Genomic DNA, 17,140 nt, shown 5'->3' with positions numbered 1-17,140 from the left:
CTGAGATTTCTCAGGTTCAGGCCGCAGCACTCCTGCTCCTGAACCATAAACTATATCAAAGTGCTCAGTTGTTGTTGGACTCCTTCAGCCCTCACGTCACAATCTCACTGTTTTCAATGGCACACTAAGATGACGGAGTGTGCCAGACATGTGCTCGAAGAAGGCTGAAGTGCAAATCTTTGAGAAGTTAGAGAACATCATTGACTGAACGCTCTTTGCTTTATACTTTGAATGTGTTTTGACCACTGTTAGGCTCATATGCACTGGGTAGTCTTAATGACAAACAATACTTTTTTTTTGCATGTGTCACAGTTCCTGCAGTCAGCAGAGAGGGGGACACGTTTGTGAGCACGTCCATAGAGCAGGCCATCCGTAATGTGGACAGTGCTATCGAGTCAACGAGGAGACGACTCTTCGATGGGTAAGATATGAAAAACTCACTCCCACACAACCATGCACACACACACACACACACACACACACACACACACACACACACACACACACACACACACACACACACACACACACACACACACACACACACACAGTGACACTTTTTATACTCAAGTCTCTCAATGATTAAACCTCAGCTCTGCTTCAGTCCAGCAAAGTGTGCTGAGAGGTAGATTTACTGTTTTGTCAACAGAGGCCGGTGGCTTTGAAAAAGAGCAATGTCACAGCTGTTTCTTGTAAAAAAAAAAAAAACTATCCTTATCTCTTATCTGCCTACCTTATCTGTCAGTGACATAAAAAAACACTTTGAGTAATCATGTTACTTTCAACTTTATCAGAAAGGCGCTGTTGACGTCACGGCCGCTCTTTTCAAATTGTATGCTATTCCCCATAGTTTAAACCCCTACGGATCGTACCATGTACTCACATCCTGTTTGCTCCGTGTCTGATCTGGGTAAAAAACGACCTCAAATATCAAACATGCAGTAAAAAAATGACAGAGCAGTGTCAGTCATACAGCGGCCGTTGTCAACAAACGGTTGTCATAGAGACAGGACGGACGTGCAGCACTTTTCTTCTCAGAGCACAAAACGCTTCATTCAAACACTCCCAAGCGTACAGACGGCGCTTTTCTGCCCGGAAAAAACACTCGGTTGCTACCATGTACAGTAGCGGAGTTTATATTTTGTTATTCTATTTCACACTTCAGAAATGTAATCACAAATGTGCTTTTCTTTAGTTTGTGGGATATAAAAATGTTTCCCTGCACAGACTGAGTCCAGAGCTACTTGCTCATGGGGCCTTAGCTTGAGTACAAATAGCTTGTCTCACATTATCTTGGCGCATGACTTGAATGTTCCAGGTCTGAGTCAGAGCCTTCAGGGACAGAGTGTGGCTATTCACAAAGGCTGCTGATATTGCTGCCCTTTCCTGTTGCACTGCACAAGGATTTATGTTTTTTAAGTTTCAAATCTGAAAGCTGGTTGTAAAAATGTGCCTTAGGGGGGGGCGGTACAAACAGCTGTTCAGACATTACTCTGACAACTACTGTACATTCAGATATTGACCTCTTGCATTGGTGCATCATTGTGATCGTTTCCATGATGATAAAAGAATGATTGTACCCTCAAGTCTTTGTTCATTCAGTCAAGTTTTCATGTGGATGTAGGTGGTTTCAGTACAACTCAAGTGTTCCCATCCTGCTGAATGATGTGGTTTGCAGTTGTGTTTTTCTTGGCATGCACACACACACACACACACACACAATCTGCCCACACACACACACACACACACACACACACAAATACAGTGTACAAACACACAGACACAAATGAACACAGTGTGGTAACCTAGATGGAGATTAGGGGATTTCCAGGTCTCTTTAATGACAATCACAGATCAAGAGGAAGCATCCTCCCTGGCTGATAGCACAGACCAGAGTCTTTGAACCTGGTCTGGAGATAATAATTATAAAAAACAGAATCACATTTGACCATGAGAGAAAACCTAGTAGCACTTGTCATAAAGGAAGTCAGTCGTGTTGCAGCGGGGGAACAGTTGTTTTATGCAACAGCAACTGTTTATTAGTGCAACACATTTCTGTAACCAGCATTTTAAAATGATCACAAAAACTATACAAGGATAAGGGAGCAATAACTACTAAGACTAAATTTCTCTTTGCAACAGTTGTCAGCTTTACACCGGGGTTAACATCAGCTGAGAGGAAGACAAATATCTTGAACCAGAAAATCAGTTATGCAAAACACAGATCTTTCAGATAAACACAATGATTGTATTTGACCAGCTGTGATTATATTTTATTATGGATGATTTTGCAGTCTAGCTCTACCTTGAAATAAGTTTCTGTGTTATTGTGTGTTTCACTGATATTTAAACACCAGAACCCCCCTCTGAAATGAAGTGATCAAGGCAGCACTTCCAACTTTTTACAAGGTCAATTACTGTTTTTTGTCAACGGATGATGTTTATAGTTCAATAAATGAAATCCTACATCCACAAGGTTTATCTCTTTATTCTTGGTTGAGCAAAATAGAAAATAAAACGATTTAAAAAAAATGACCTAAGCAAGGTTTGAGAATGTGTAACGATTACAATTGACAGCAGATGACGATGAATAACAAGTTGACGATGAAAGTGTGGCTGCTGTTGGCCACAGGTTGAACTGTAGGTTGTCTGAAACAAGGCGAAGACTCTTTGTAGACAAACATTAACAATCCAAATGAGTTTGAAAAAAACCTGGCCCAGGTTTGAAAACACAGCTATGACCCTTCAAATGAGAATTCTGTTGAATTCACATTAATATGTAACAATAACAGCTCATGTTTCATCAGTCATTTGGCCTACATGTGTATCATACCACAATCTAGTGAAACCATGTTGTTTTTTTTATTTCATTCTTTTATTGTATTAAACCGCGGGCTGGGTAGAACACATGTGGAACTGGCGAGTGGTTTTTACGGTTTTCCACACCATTTAATACGACTCTGGCTGAGCTTTCAAAGGGCTGAGGTTGAGGAGTTCAATTCAAATTTTGAGAAAGTAGTTTGTAATGACGGTTAAGCTGTCCAGTCAGTCGGTCTTCAAGAAAAGAGTGAGAGCAGGAAACAACACAGAGTCATGTGGTGAGCTCCTGACGAAGGAGATCCAGCTCATCAGTGAAAATGTCTTGAGATGGTTCAGGCTTCTCTTTTCTTTGAACTCTCTGACCCTTATCGAGCTGCAGCAGAAAAACTTTTTGTCTGGAAAGTTACAGAGAAAGCTCTGCCCGCTTTTCCTGCCCCGGAGCTCAAAAGAAAAAGAAAATCTCCTGAAGAATGTTATTTATGGTTACATTTGAAATGGATCTTTTCTCCTGCTTCCCTTCTAAAGTGTGTTTCTTTCACACCCTCTAAACTGCTACACACTGTCTACTGTCTCTCTCCACATGTATTCATATTCACTCTCCCTTTTATTATATCTCACCTTTTCTTTCTCTCCACCTCCAACACACCCTCTCTCTCTCTCTGTTCCTCATCCCTCCAGTCAGCCTCGTACCCCCGGGGAGCTGCTCGCTCTTTTCCGGTATCCTCGAGATCCCTACACAGTGGAGCAGGCGCGAGCCGGGGAGATCTTTGAACAGACTCTTCTGCTCATCCAGAACCACGTCAACCAGGGTCTGATGGTCGACACCAACGGGACAGGTGAGGCTGATATAGACTTAACCGGTCTTACAGTTAGTAACTCAATAACCAATCACATCCATCGCAGAGAAAGTGTCTGCCAACGTATGAAGAAAGGATTGAACTGCTTACTGAATTCATTAAGAGACTCTTGCTGTAAAACAGAGCTGTACACATGGACACCAGTCATTAGACTATCAAGACATACTAAGCTACATTCTTAATTCAAGCTCATTATTTTCTAATGTTTATTTACTGTGAGGGAAATCCTGCTACGTGAAGGAGACAGTGTAGATTCATAATTTTACCTCAATAAAACTCTCAACTTTGATGAGTATTTGGAAGTATTGCAGTTCAGTTTGACTCACAATTTGTCAGTCATGTTTGTGTACTTCAGTTTTCAGTCTACATCATAGTCGACAGGAAAACACACAGGATCGACAGCACTTTAAAAACCAACTCTCCAAATGACCCTGCTGAAGTTTCATGGGCCGTGAGCTTATTAGTACAAACACCTAATAAAGCAGTTTTATCTTAAAAAATAAGTGTTTGGTTATTAACGCTGTTTGGCAGACTCAGGATGTCAGGAGGGACTGTGAGCAGAGCTGGCTCCAGCCCGTATGAAGCTCTAGCCACCTTGTGAAAGGTTTTTACTTGGAGCTAAATATTAAGTTGTTTTTCCGATAAAAAAATGAGTGTTCTTCTTTCTGAGGCTGGTCTTCAGGGACTGGGAGCAAAGCTGATGCTGACCTCAGCACACAAGCTGACTAAAATGTTTCTGCTGTTATAAGAAGACTACTAAAGACTGTAGGGTGATTATTGTGATCGGCTGGGAATTATTGAATGTTGTAGAAAACTGATAAACATACATTTATTATCTCTATCCTATTTTATTTCCTACTGCTGTATTTTGTGAAGAGCAACCGTAACACCGCATTTCCCCTTGGGATTAATAAAGTATTTCTGATTCTGAAACTCTCCATTTGAAGTTTCTTTAGGGTTGTGGTGGTTGTGAAAAGTAAAATCTCTAACAATCTTGGAAAGTGGGTAACATCAGTGTAGGTATTTTTCAACCCAAACCACAAACAATGAGCTGTTGGGGAAGCACAGAGCTTGTTAAATTTGAAAATGCTGTGTGAAATTAAATATTGCATCACCCTTTGGAAGGAGAGTGTCATGTTCTTACAGGCTTCCTGTGTCTAAAGGCTCTGAATGTGAAGAAAAGCCAAGAGCTCCAGTTTGTGTGAGGGCGGGTTCAAGCTTGGAGGGCCCATGGGAGTCTGCTCACTGGTTTACTGGTGTTGCAGGGTGGAGATTTTGGCAACATGGTGTTGTTAATCATGAGGTATTGGTGAAAAAAGGAATGACCACTGGAAAACTTAATACTGGATGGTAATGATTAATATGGCTAAATGCATGCAAAGAAGTGTGATGTCATCCAGACTAAATCTTGTTTTTGCAAGTCGAATTGCCTCTTGTTCAGTTTATTCAAAGACTCATTATCACTGATGTAGGTCAGTTACTTTTTTCCCCCCGAGCTGAATGTTGCACTATTCTTTCTGTGAGCCAGTTAGTCCCAGCATGCTCTGCTGGACAAATGACACGATGACATCTTTTATTTCACTTATTGCATAAACATGTTTTGATGCAGAGTCGTCCAATGGAAACTCATTTGTTTTTGGACTAACTGTGACTATGTGAATCAAGTTCTATATAAGCTGTAAGGGTTTTGAATAACGTTATGGTCTGAACGCCATTAGACATGCATTATGGGTAACATGCAACAATGTAAAGTGTTACTCGTATGTGCTCTTATGTTTACATGTGCACTGTTTGGATGTTGATGGTTGTTTGTTTCTATTGGTTTTATTTATTATGGCTACTGTAGAGGCAGCTAAATGTGTGAAGCTTTGGAGTTTGGATTTAATACAGCATATATGTTATATGTTAAAGGGGACATATTATGAAAAATCCACTTGTACAGTGTTTTTGAACATATATTTGAGTAACCTGAGTGTCTACTGACCCACAACATGTGAAATAAACCCATCCAGTCCTTTGTTTGTGGTCTGCATAAATCTTACAACACAGAGAAAAATGCTCCGTTTCAAATTTGCTCTCCTTGTGATGTCACAGTGGGATTCTGGTAAAAAAAAAAAAAAAAATACCCTCCCCTCCCCTGATATCTCCTCCCATGGACTCCACCCCCAGCCTAGAACAAAAATTTTGCGCAGGTCCGCCATTTTTATTCTCGCTACAGAGGAGTGATGTCTACTGGGAAAACTAAGGGGTGTCATTGCATTTAAAGAGACACACACACCAAAACAGAGCGTTCTGAGAGAGCTGGTTTATACAGGGTCACAAACCTCCTCTGGTGCTTGATTCATGTTATGTTTTGACCAAAGCACAGCACAGATGTTTCATTTAGACCACAGGGGACTGTTTGAAAAGGTGGAGAAGGGGTATATAATATGTTCTCTTTAATGTTTACAAATGAGTGCACATCAGAAAACCGATACGCTCATACCAGGGTTTATGTGATAGCCACATATTGGCTGGATAATATCATCCAGCTAATGTATCAGACAGGTTCTAATTTATACTGTAGACTGGGAACATTACAGCTAATACAAGGTATGTATGAAATAACATCTCCATTAAATCCAGGCCTTGGCTATGAGCTGCAGTCTTCCTAGCTTACACACTCCTTAAATCCTGATACAAATAACGTATAAGACGTTATTCAATCTGTGCAAATCTGGTGGTCCTAGTGATGTTTATTTGTTTAGTAAAGCCACTTTTTCCTCAAGGTTAAGTAGGTACAGCCCATGGGTGGATAGAAATGTACACATATAATTCCACTACTTTAGATTCAGTAAAGAAACTCCTAACAAGTTTCCCAAGCATAGTCTCATTCAGCCAGTAAGTCGGCGCTAGAAGCCTCGATAAATTACATCTTATGCAAGCAACATTTGGCGTTGGAAAGGCCCCTCCATCTGTATGCCATTTTCTCTTAAGCATGACCCGAGGCTTTGGGACGTAATAATGGAGCAGTTGACGAGGAGGGCCGTAAACATTTTTATTAGCCTTATGTCACACCACATCACACAGAACTTAACGTACAGTCACTCTGGAGCACTAGACAAAATGTCAAGATTGTTTGTGTGGTTTACAGAACGTCTCAATTATGTGTGGATGTAGGGAGCATGTCTTGATTTGGATGTTTGGATTCACAAGGTTCTGTCATTGTTTATGTTACACATATGCATTGACAGATGTTCAGTGGCCCGAGGAAGACGAGCGGAGCGCTGTATTATTGGCTTCATGGAAGGAACAAAGTAAAATATCACAGGACAGCACAGGGGTGGAATTGGCAGCGTATGTCTCATATGTGGTGCTCTGGAAAATGTAGCCTGAATCAAAGGATAAGAGTAGATTTATGGAGAAATGAAAGAGGACTAATAATAGGTTTCAGCCAGGTGAAAGTTGGAGGGGCAGACAAATAGAGCTCAGTGAAACAAGAACAAAGACACAGAGAGAGAGAGAGAGAGAGAGAGAGAGAGAGAGAGAGACAGTGTTTTCATTACTTATGATAACAACCAAGTGTTCATTGTTGCACTGGCCCCAAACCAAGCAAACACAGAGATTTCTGCCCGTCAGCAGAAACCAGTTTATTGTATCTCTATTTCACCTGACATAGTTTCTCCGTTGTCTGACTTACAAACCAAAAGATGACACACCAGTATTGCGAGTGATGTTAAGAGTTTGTGTGAAAATGCCAGCAGGTGTTGCCTTTTAGACAGGAAGTCTCAGCTAACACTCACTGAGGTTGGCCGCACACACTAACCCTTGCTCCCATGCATAACCATAACGCCACACTGCTAACACATCACAGACACAGACAGACAGACAGACACACACACGTTGATATGCTCTCTATTTGGGCTTTAACACAGGAGCCCTCACATATCAGAGCGAGTCAGAGCATGTTAGTGGAACACCGCTCACTGTGCCCTCAGGACAGGTAGTCCTTTCCGCTCTGAGAGCCAGCAACTCCTTTAACAATATCTGATCTGTGTATTTGATACTGTGCTGCTTAATATCCTAATTGACTGCTTAGATGATCTTGTCACAAAGATAAAACAGTGCAAGCGATGGCAGTAATAAGAAATGGTATACATCCTGTCTTTATTGGTCAGGTCTTCCACTAGCTCACATGCAAAAGTGTGTCAGTGAGACAGAAACAAGTTTGGGACAAAGTCAAGGTTCTTCAGATTTTTTTTTGTCTTCAAAATGCAACTTTGGAAAGTCAGCCAGTAGTTCAGCTACTAGTTATCTGCAGATATTGCCATGCCCCAGATATTTTTTTATCAGTACTTATGTTTCCTGACATGCACTGACGTATATTTTTTATTGAGTATACAAAAAGCAGAAAACAGTTTTTATTTACAAAGGTTGTTCAGCAGACTGCATTCTTACTCCAAAGTTTAAAATACTCTGCTTGGTCTGTATCACACGTAGCAGGGCAACACAGCTGAACAGACAATAGCTTCTTTCTGAACGTCTTTGGTTGAACTTCATTCAAAACATTTACAAGTCAAATATGATTTTTTTTTTCTGGATTCTTACGCCTTTTTTTTATCTTAAGCGGCTTCTGTTTTGTTGTGTGTTCATTTTTGTTTTGTTTTTCCCCCACAGCATTTCGCTACAATGACCTGGTGTCCCCTCACTTCCTGGAAGTGATCGCCAACCTGTCCGGCTGCACAGCGCACCGCCGCTTCAACAACTGTTCAGACATCTGCTTCCACCAGAAGTACCGGAGCCACGACGGGACCTGCAACAACCTGCAGCACCCGATGTGGGGCGCCTCGCTCACCGCCTTCGAGCGGCTCTTGAAGTCGGTCTACGACAACGGCTTTAACCTGCCGAGAGGAGCCACTGATCAGCTGCACAACGGGTACAGGCTCCCTCTGCCCAGGCTAGTGTCGACCACCATGATCGGCACGGAGACCATCACCCCTGACGACCGTTACACTCACATGCTGATGCAGTGGGGTCAGTTCCTCGATCATGACTTGGACTCCACAGTGGCAGCCCTCAGCCAGTCACGCTTCTCTGACGGCCAGCTGTGCACTCAGGTCTGCACCAACGACCCGCCGTGCTTTCCAATCCAGTTCCCACCCAACGACCCCCGGCAGCTGCGAAGTGGCGCCCGCTGCATGTTCTTTGTCCGATCGAGCCCCGTGTGCGGCAGCGGGATGACTTCTCTTCTCATGAACAGTGTGTATCCAAGAGAGCAAATCAACCAGCTGACCTCTTACATCGACGGCTCAAACGTGTACGGCAGCTCGCGGCACGAGTCTGAGGAAGTCCGCGACTTGGCCAGCCAGAGGGGTCTGCTGCGGCAAGGCATCATCCAACGGACAGGGAAGCCTCTCCTGCCATTTGCCACCGGACCGCCCACTGAGTGCATGAGAGATGAAAATGAGAGTCCCATCCCGTGTTTCTTAGCTGGAGATCACCGCGCCAACGAGCAGCTTGGCCTCACCGCCATGCACACGGTGTGGTTCAGGGAACACAACCGCGTAGCCACAGAGCTGCTGAGGCTGAACCCGCACTGGGACGGTGACACCATCTACCACGAGGCCAGGAAGATAGTGGGGGCTCAGATGCAGCACATCACCTACAGCCACTGGTTGCCAAAGGTAAGAGCTGTCAGCTCCAGAATCAAATTTGTGGCACATCTCAAAACAAATGAATATTTCAATAATTTTCAATATTTCCCTTGTTTTGAGGTGTGCCACAAATTTGATTCTACATTTAAAATCGAATAAAATGTACTGGTACTTATTTCTTGATTATCGAAATCATAAGCAGGTTAAACAATTCTTTAAGAATTTGTTTCTTTCCGTATCTCACCTCTCTGTGCTCGTCCAAGGGAAGAACACTAACCCTTAAAAAACGAGAGAGAAAAGTTAAAGATCTCAGAAAAAACAGGAACAAGAAAAAACACAACTTAGAAAAGCCTCCTGCTTCCTGAAGTTATCGATCTGGCAACATTTAGCCTCCCTCATGAGCCTCAACCTGTCTAACTGTAATGTTTGGTGACTATGTTTATGTGTACTCATTACTCAATATTTCCATTTTTTTGCTGTAAAAAAGCAGCTTATGTAAACTAATATTCCTTATTCCTGTTTACAAGCAGCTGTGAGCACTGCAAAGTGTTTACAACACACACAGCTGACCAGAAACAGACCAGAGGCTGTGTGTGGGGTGCAGTCTGTTGTAATAATGAGACACATTGAATTGTCTGCTTACATGTTCAAAGACTGTTCCTCAAACCTGAATAATATCTGCATATTGCATGTTTAATTGAGAAAATGTGACATTTAAAAGTCCTTTTTACACATCATGTAAACAAAATGTGCTGTTTCCATGTTATTTGATATGCTTTGCATCATGGTTACTGTATTCAACTCATGTATTGGTCCCCTAAAGTACCCTGTAAGCATGCTGGCAAATCTATTGCATAATATGAGTAATGTTTACAAGATGTATTGTCCCTGTGATAGGTAAACACTTAAATAGTGGCCAGTGCCAAAACATTTCTTGTCCCACAATTGAATCCTTAAGTACCTGAAAGTCGAATGACCTCCCCACTGTTCCCTATGCCTTTTCCTGCATTTTATCCCATCTCTCCCCCTTTCCCTTTTTCAAGCCCGGCGCAGTCTAGACCTGTGAAGGCTGTTTCGTCATGAGCCGGGGATCTGGCCTGAAGATTTCTGCCTTTTAATAAGGCAGTTTTTTTCTTACCACTGTAACTTTTGCTGCTTTGCTAAAGTGCTCACGGGTCTTTGTAACATAACAATAAGTAAGGTCTTTTACCTGCTTTTTTTAAATAATAAAAAAAAGAGTAAGGTCTTTTACCTGCTCTTTGTAAAGTGTCTCAAGATAACACTTGTTATGAGTTGACGCTATACAAATAACAATTGATTGATTGATTGATGATTGATTGATAGATTTGGAGACTCGTGACTAAACACATTTTTTTATGACCTAAGTCCTCTTTTACCTTTGTTTCAAACAACAACAAAGACATTGATCAATAGAGAAAGCAAAGACTTACTGTCACACTCCTCTCTCTCTCTATCATAGATCTTGGGTGAAGCAGGCGTGAAGATAATGGGGACTTACACGGGTTACAACCCCAATATCAACGCCGGCATCCTCAGCGCTTTTGCTACTGCGGCGTTCCGCTTTGGACACACCCTCATCAACCCCATACTGTACCGGCTGGACGAGGACTTCCAGCCCATCCCTCAGGGACACATCTCCCTGCATCGCGCCTTCTTCTCGCCGTTCCGCATCGTAAACGAGGGCGGCATCGACCCGCTCCTTCGCGGGCTCTTCGGCGTTGCGGGTAAAATGCGCGTCACCACGCAGCTGCTGAACACGGAGCTGACGGAGAGGCTGTTCTCGATGGCCCACGCTGTCGCTCTGGACCTGGCCGCCATGAATATCCAGAGAGGGAGGGATCACGGCATACCACCGTATAACGATTACAGGACCTTCTGTAATCTGTCTTCAGCTCACACCTTTGAAGACCTGAGGAATGAAATCAAGAATCCTGACGTCAGAGAGAAACTGCAGAGGTGATCAGAAACTCAAGATGATGATTTACATTTTTCATTTTCCAGAAACTGGCTTAAGAAATGTAGGGGATAAGTGTTACAAGGTATTCTGAGGGCTTTTACAGAAAGCTTTGCAAGTTTCCATCTTAAGGAAGTTTGTTTTGACAGGAAGTTCATAATTCTTCATTTTTTCAATTTTGCATCAGTTTAATTTACTACCCTCTTAAGTCACTAAGGACAAACATGTCCATGCCAAAAAACTGCTATAAAAATAGAACAGATTAATATTTGAATGTTTGGTAATTTTGAGCAGGGCTGAAGTTGTTTAAAAAGTTGCAGAAAAAATTAGAAAAAAATATCAATCTGTTCTATTTTTATATCAGTTTTTTGTAAGTGGACATTTTTGTCCTTAGTGACTTAAGAGGGTAGTAAACATGTTTCACAGTGTTCTATTGATCTATTACAAAAATTTAAATGTGCATTCCAAAATTTGTCAAGAGAGAGTCTTTCTTACAAAAAATGGTGCCATATGCACTAACACTGACAAAATGATGGACAGATGCAGAGGTAAAATTTGACCAAATGGACAGAAATGTCCATAGTGATGCATGAGGGTTAATTAGCTGTCCCTGGCTGTGTTTATCTGTGCTGCAGGTTGTATGGAACTCCTCTGAACATCGACCTGTTCCCTGCACTGATGGCTGAAGACCTGGTGCCTGGCAGTAGACTGGGGCCGACTCTCATGTGTTTGCTGGCAGCTCAGTTCAGACGTCTGAGGGATGGAGACAGGTACAGATACCAAAACAAAAAAATAAAAACATCTAACCTCACCATTTTCAAAAAAAAAGTTTCTGAAAGACAAACTAAAAATGCCTCACCAATCAGTTACTCTGGCAAATACGTCTTGGTTCCTTTGTAATGTGAGGAATAGTATTTAGAACTCTTCTACATGCAGACACCTTATACTGGATATTTAACCTTTTCAACTTTAAGGAATCATGTTGATTAAAAGATGAAACATTCTCAGCAGCAGGTCTTTGTTATATCATGTGAACATGCTGGAGGGTGAAACTGACTTTTCTTCCATTTTGTCTCTTTTCTTTCTTTCTCCGGTCCGCCTCTGTCAGGTTCTGGTATGAAAACCCCGGTGTGTTCACTCCTGCCCAGCTGACCCAGTTGAAGCAGGCCTCCCTGACGCGGGTTCTGTGCGACAACGGCGACAACATCACTCGCGTCCAGCACGATGTGTTCAGTGTGGCCAAGCTGCCTCACGGTTACGGCAGCTGTGACGACGTCCCTCAGATCGACCTGCGGATGTGGCAGGACTGCTGTGAAGGTGAGAGGAGCTTCCAGAGGATGGATGACAAATCACATATTAGAACAATTACCCAGAACAATCAGTTCAAACACAGAACAGATCAGGAAGTTGCAGCTTTGTCCCTCACTGGTTTTCATTGGTTCAGTATCCATGCTGAGTGGAATCAGAGCCACACGATATCGTCACGCTTTGTTTCCCTCTGTTAACATGTTCCTTAAGGGCAGCCTTGCTTCACCCTCATCTCCTTTTACAAGCTGCAATTTAGAACATCCGCCTTTTGAAGGGAACAACTGCAATTAACTCGACAGCACTCCTGTCTGTTTGACTCACGTCCAAAAGATGTCACTCAGTTTGAATTTGTTTGACTCGCTGTGAAATTTGGAAGAGCTGAAAGAAAAAAACTTAGAGTCAGGTATCGTCACCTTTTGTTCAAGTTAGACTGTAAAGAAGAAGTGATTGGATTTATCTTTCTGTGGCTTAAGAATGTCAGCTCTTCCTTCTGACAGACGTGTTTTTATTGTTGTTCATAGAGTGAATTGAGATAGTCCAGTGAAACAGCCAACTTCCTCTTCCCCTACGTTCACAACATAACCAGTGTTGTGCTTTACAGACTGCTCTGGTTAAGTGTAGTGGAAGAGGCGGTATTTTTTAATGAAGTCCTGGATGTTTAAAAACATCTGAGCCTCGGGTGCAGCTGACAATGTTAAAAAGAAGATGAATGAAGAGGCAACTCCTGCTGTTTTAATCAAAGAGCCGGGGGGGTTGACTCTGCAGAAAGTTAACCACAGGTGACTCTGGTTCTTCTCGGGACCGCTCATAGCATTCATTTAAGAAAAGAGCCCTCATGCTTAGATTTCAAAAAAGGAATAAAATCAACTTAACTGTATTGCTTTGGTGATTCAATTAACTGAAGTAGCTTGAAGTACTTAAAAAAACTCTAATTTTTGGACGTCTTAGACTGATATCTTAAAATCAAGTAAACATGTTATGTTTGTTTGAAAGACAGCACCAATGTCTTCAGGGAAGAGGATGGAGAATACTACTTTTTAATTATATGATGTGCTCCTTCACTCCCCACCACAGCATACCTTGACACTCCACAACATGAATCCTGTTTGTACATATCTGGGGTCTAATTAACTAAAAACAGGTACAAACAAAGAATTTGAAATACTGTATTTGTCGATGAAGTTTGGTGGATTCCAAATTAGTGAGGCTGTTTCAGGATACAAAAAAAACACACATTCATCTTTAACAGAGTCTAATCTCTGTGTGTAAGTGGAAAATAAATTCATTTTGAGTGGATACTTTACCAGTAAAGCCTAAATAAGAACCTGTTCCATTACTGCGATATTCAACAATTTTCTAAGGCAATTCCCAAATAAAAGTACCACTAACTCACTGAGGAAACATGTAAAAAGTAGAGTCCAGGAAAAAAATATATAAATAATGAATCATTTTGATGTGACCGTTTGTTATTTTAGTTGAAAAAGCCACGTTACATTCAGGCTCAAGCATGCTAACACATAGCTGCCTTTGAATGTTTAAACTGTATAATTAGAAGTCTGTTTAACTGACATATTGTCATATTTTTATAATATTTATTTCATATAAATGTTTAAATTAAAAAAGTGAAGTTATACATTTTTGAAAGAATCAAAGAAAGCATCATTATGTAAGTAGCAGGTAAGTAGTCAGACATGACTTGACGATCTAAGTCCCCTTTAAATATAATGTCTTTAAAATAAAATAAAAACACTTTGCAGTAAGATTATGGGGGAAAAGACCCTAAAATAAATAGATTGACTCGTCTGTTTTTGTGTTTTCTGAATGACCAGAATACTCTAGTTTGTTGCAGTCACACCGTCCTGTTGGTACGAGAGGAATGTATGTGTGCTAGAATTCAACACAACAGGGTACGAGCCAGAGCTCCTGTGAGTCTGTCGGCGTGAGATAGGAAGTCGTGTTGTGTTTAGATAGTCTTTGTCTTTTACAGACTCTGTCTGATCAAAGGCTCCCGCTGTTAACTTTTATAGATAGCAGTGATACTCTCCTGACTGCGGCGTCTGTCCTGTCTTGTGTTTCTCCTCGACTCTCTCTGCGCTCTTTGCTGACTCTCAGCGGGCCCCAGGTGTGCACTGGGGCGCGAGCCGTGTCCTGTGTTTGTGTGTGTTATTCTGTTTGATGTGGGTACAGAGATGAGAGCGTGAGACCGACGCGTGGTAACACAAGAAGCGTCAGTCTGAGATCAGCACTTTGAAGCAGAAAGAAAGTGGCATCAGCAGTCATGGTTTCCTGTTTATTGCATGTCTGCATGTGCATTCTGCTGCAATTATGTTTGTGCAAAGGGGAAATATTTACAATCTGTTAACGTGGGAAGGATTTTCTTTTACTGTGGGAGGTCGCTGAGCTTGCATTAATTGTGATCTATTACGTTAAATAACATGGTAAACAAGAGAGGTTTATTTCTTGTAATGTTAGTGATTGTTTTGCTTCTTACTGAGCCACACTGTGTTGCTTTTTGTGTTTGACTCGAACAGACTGCAGAACTAAGGGTCAATTCAACGCCCTGTCGTACCACTTTAGAGGACGCAGGTCAGCGGAGCACAGCTACAAAGAGGAGGGACCAGGCAGCATCCAGGAGACCGGGTAACACAGCATGAGAAACATGAGGAAATAATGTTTGAGTTATTCATGATGAGAAAGACCTGGAGTCAGTATGTGGCTCCTCTGTCGCTGAAATAATCCTTGAGAACCTTGAATCAACACATAAACATGATTAAATAATAGAAATATATCCATGTAAATGATATTCTAGATAGTACACTTGGTACCTGTTTTTAAACTTTGTACATGTTGTCTTTGCAGCCCTGCGGAGGAAGCTGCGAAGAGTCCTGAAAATGTCACTGTGACCTCCAGGAAAAGCACTGAACCCTCAAACAGCGACTTCCAGGACTTTGTCTCCGACATGCAGAAGACCATCACTAGTTTACGAAAGCAGGTGAGTGTTTGTATCTGAAGTCAAACAGGGAGAGATTCATCACCGCACATTTGTTTCCTTTGTTCCCCTGCTTGACATTTCTCTTTGACTTGTTTTCTCCATGTCATTTAACAGGTTTGTGTTTGTAAATCAGGTGTTGAATGCAGAGAGAGCGTCTCTGATGCTGAATTAAACCGAACGGATGTTTGACAACGGTTTGACTGTAGAGTAGAGGTGGGCAGTAAACCGGTTTTAACACCAGCTGTGGTGTTACGTTCTGCTATGACGGGGATTTTTGTAATACCGTCATCACCGGTTTAAATACACACGCTTGGTTGTAATGTTCAAGAGGTAATGCTGATTTCTCAGCCCACTGACTACATTGACGGTTATATAAAAGCAGCAGCTCAGATTGAGTCGTGATTCGCTCTAAAACTCAGAGAAGAGCCAGTGGTCTCACATTCTCGCTACTGGATAAAAGAAAACATAAAGCAGCCGTTCAATTACGTGCACTGAGATCTTACTGGTCGAGTGTTGACAGTCCATGGTCGTTCACAGATCGCTTAGAATAATTGCACCACTCCCTCGCTCAAGGTTTATTCTCCGGGTTACATCATACTGCGTTCTCACATCGGCTCATTCAGACTTTCTGCGGAAAAAATACTAAGGGGCCGGAAGGAGTAACTCTGGATTAAGTCAGAGTAAAAAATGTGGCTGTTTGCGTTTACACATACAGCTACACCTGAAAATATCAGGAGTTTTTTCAGGAGTTCTGTGTGAAATTGAGAGAGGTTGAATACCTGTTACCAGCAATGTTTCCTGACTGATCATAACGGTATAGCTGTTTACACCTGTCCAGATGGAGGCATATCCAAATGTCTCCACTGATCACCTGGTGACATGCTTTCCCACTTCATATGCAAATAAACACAGAGCTCCATTCACCTTCAATAGCCTTTAAAAACATGAAATAATATAACAGACTAAGACAAAGGTGTGGTGGTACTTGATAAAAAACTTTTAAAACTTTAAAAAACAGTAAAACTGTTGTTACTGAATCAAAAGCACACAGCAGACTGGAACAAACTCGTCTGGGGAACGCGTTAGTGGGAAAAGAATGATGCAGCCACTTGACGTCACTACCCAGAGTTCATTGCTGTGTATACAATCATGACCGCCCACGAATGAATTAATGATTTCAAATTTCCTGTTTTTTGTAAACAACATACAGTACATGTAAAAGAAACCAGAGTAAACTCAAAAAGATCAACATGTCTTTATATGCAGGGTTCCTTTTATGACATGTCTACATATCCAGAATACTCATGAGGCTGTCCTCGTTTCTCTGCAGATTAAAAGACTTGAGGCCCGTCTGAGTAAGACTGACTGCACTGACAGCGAGGGACGTGAGCGCAAAGATGGAGAGCTGTGGAAGAAAGACTCCTGCACCTCATGTGAATGCAGAGTATGTTCAGCATCTAAATCAATATGCACTGGGAATGGTTTACACACCACACAAACACATGTACGCTGTATTTAATCCACTCATTTCTCTCCACTCCGAGAAGCTGGGCAT

General features: G+C 41.9%; 1 protein-coding gene across 2 annotated transcripts in view; it reads left to right on the top strand.

The window, feature by feature from the left end:
• Positions 1–17,140, top strand: part of LOC132993441 (peroxidasin) — a 64,242-nt gene that overhangs the window by 43,697 nt on the left and 3,405 nt on the right. For both annotated transcript variants that reach the window (XM_061063294.1, XM_061063293.1), the window contains 9 exons: positions 313–421; positions 3,499–3,656; positions 8,334–9,340; positions 10,791–11,287; positions 11,921–12,055; positions 12,394–12,602; positions 15,125–15,233; positions 15,453–15,585; positions 16,916–17,029. In XM_061063294.1, the coding sequence (XP_060919277.1) occupies positions 313–421; positions 3,499–3,656; positions 8,334–9,340; positions 10,791–11,287; positions 11,921–12,055; positions 12,394–12,602; positions 15,125–15,233; positions 15,453–15,585; positions 16,916–17,029 (2,471 nt within the window). The remainder of the gene's footprint in view (positions 1–312; positions 422–3,498; positions 3,657–8,333; positions 9,341–10,790; positions 11,288–11,920; positions 12,056–12,393; positions 12,603–15,124; positions 15,234–15,452; positions 15,586–16,915; positions 17,030–17,140) is intronic.

Source organism: Labrus mixtus, chromosome 18 (genome assembly GCF_963584025.1).
Source record: "Labrus mixtus chromosome 18, fLabMix1.1, whole genome shotgun sequence".
Classification (NCBI taxonomy): Eukaryota; Metazoa; Chordata; class Actinopteri; order Labriformes; family Labridae; genus Labrus; species Labrus mixtus.
The sequence above is the reverse complement of the archived record's forward strand: the minus strand, read 5'-3'. Positions and strand labels throughout refer to the sequence as shown.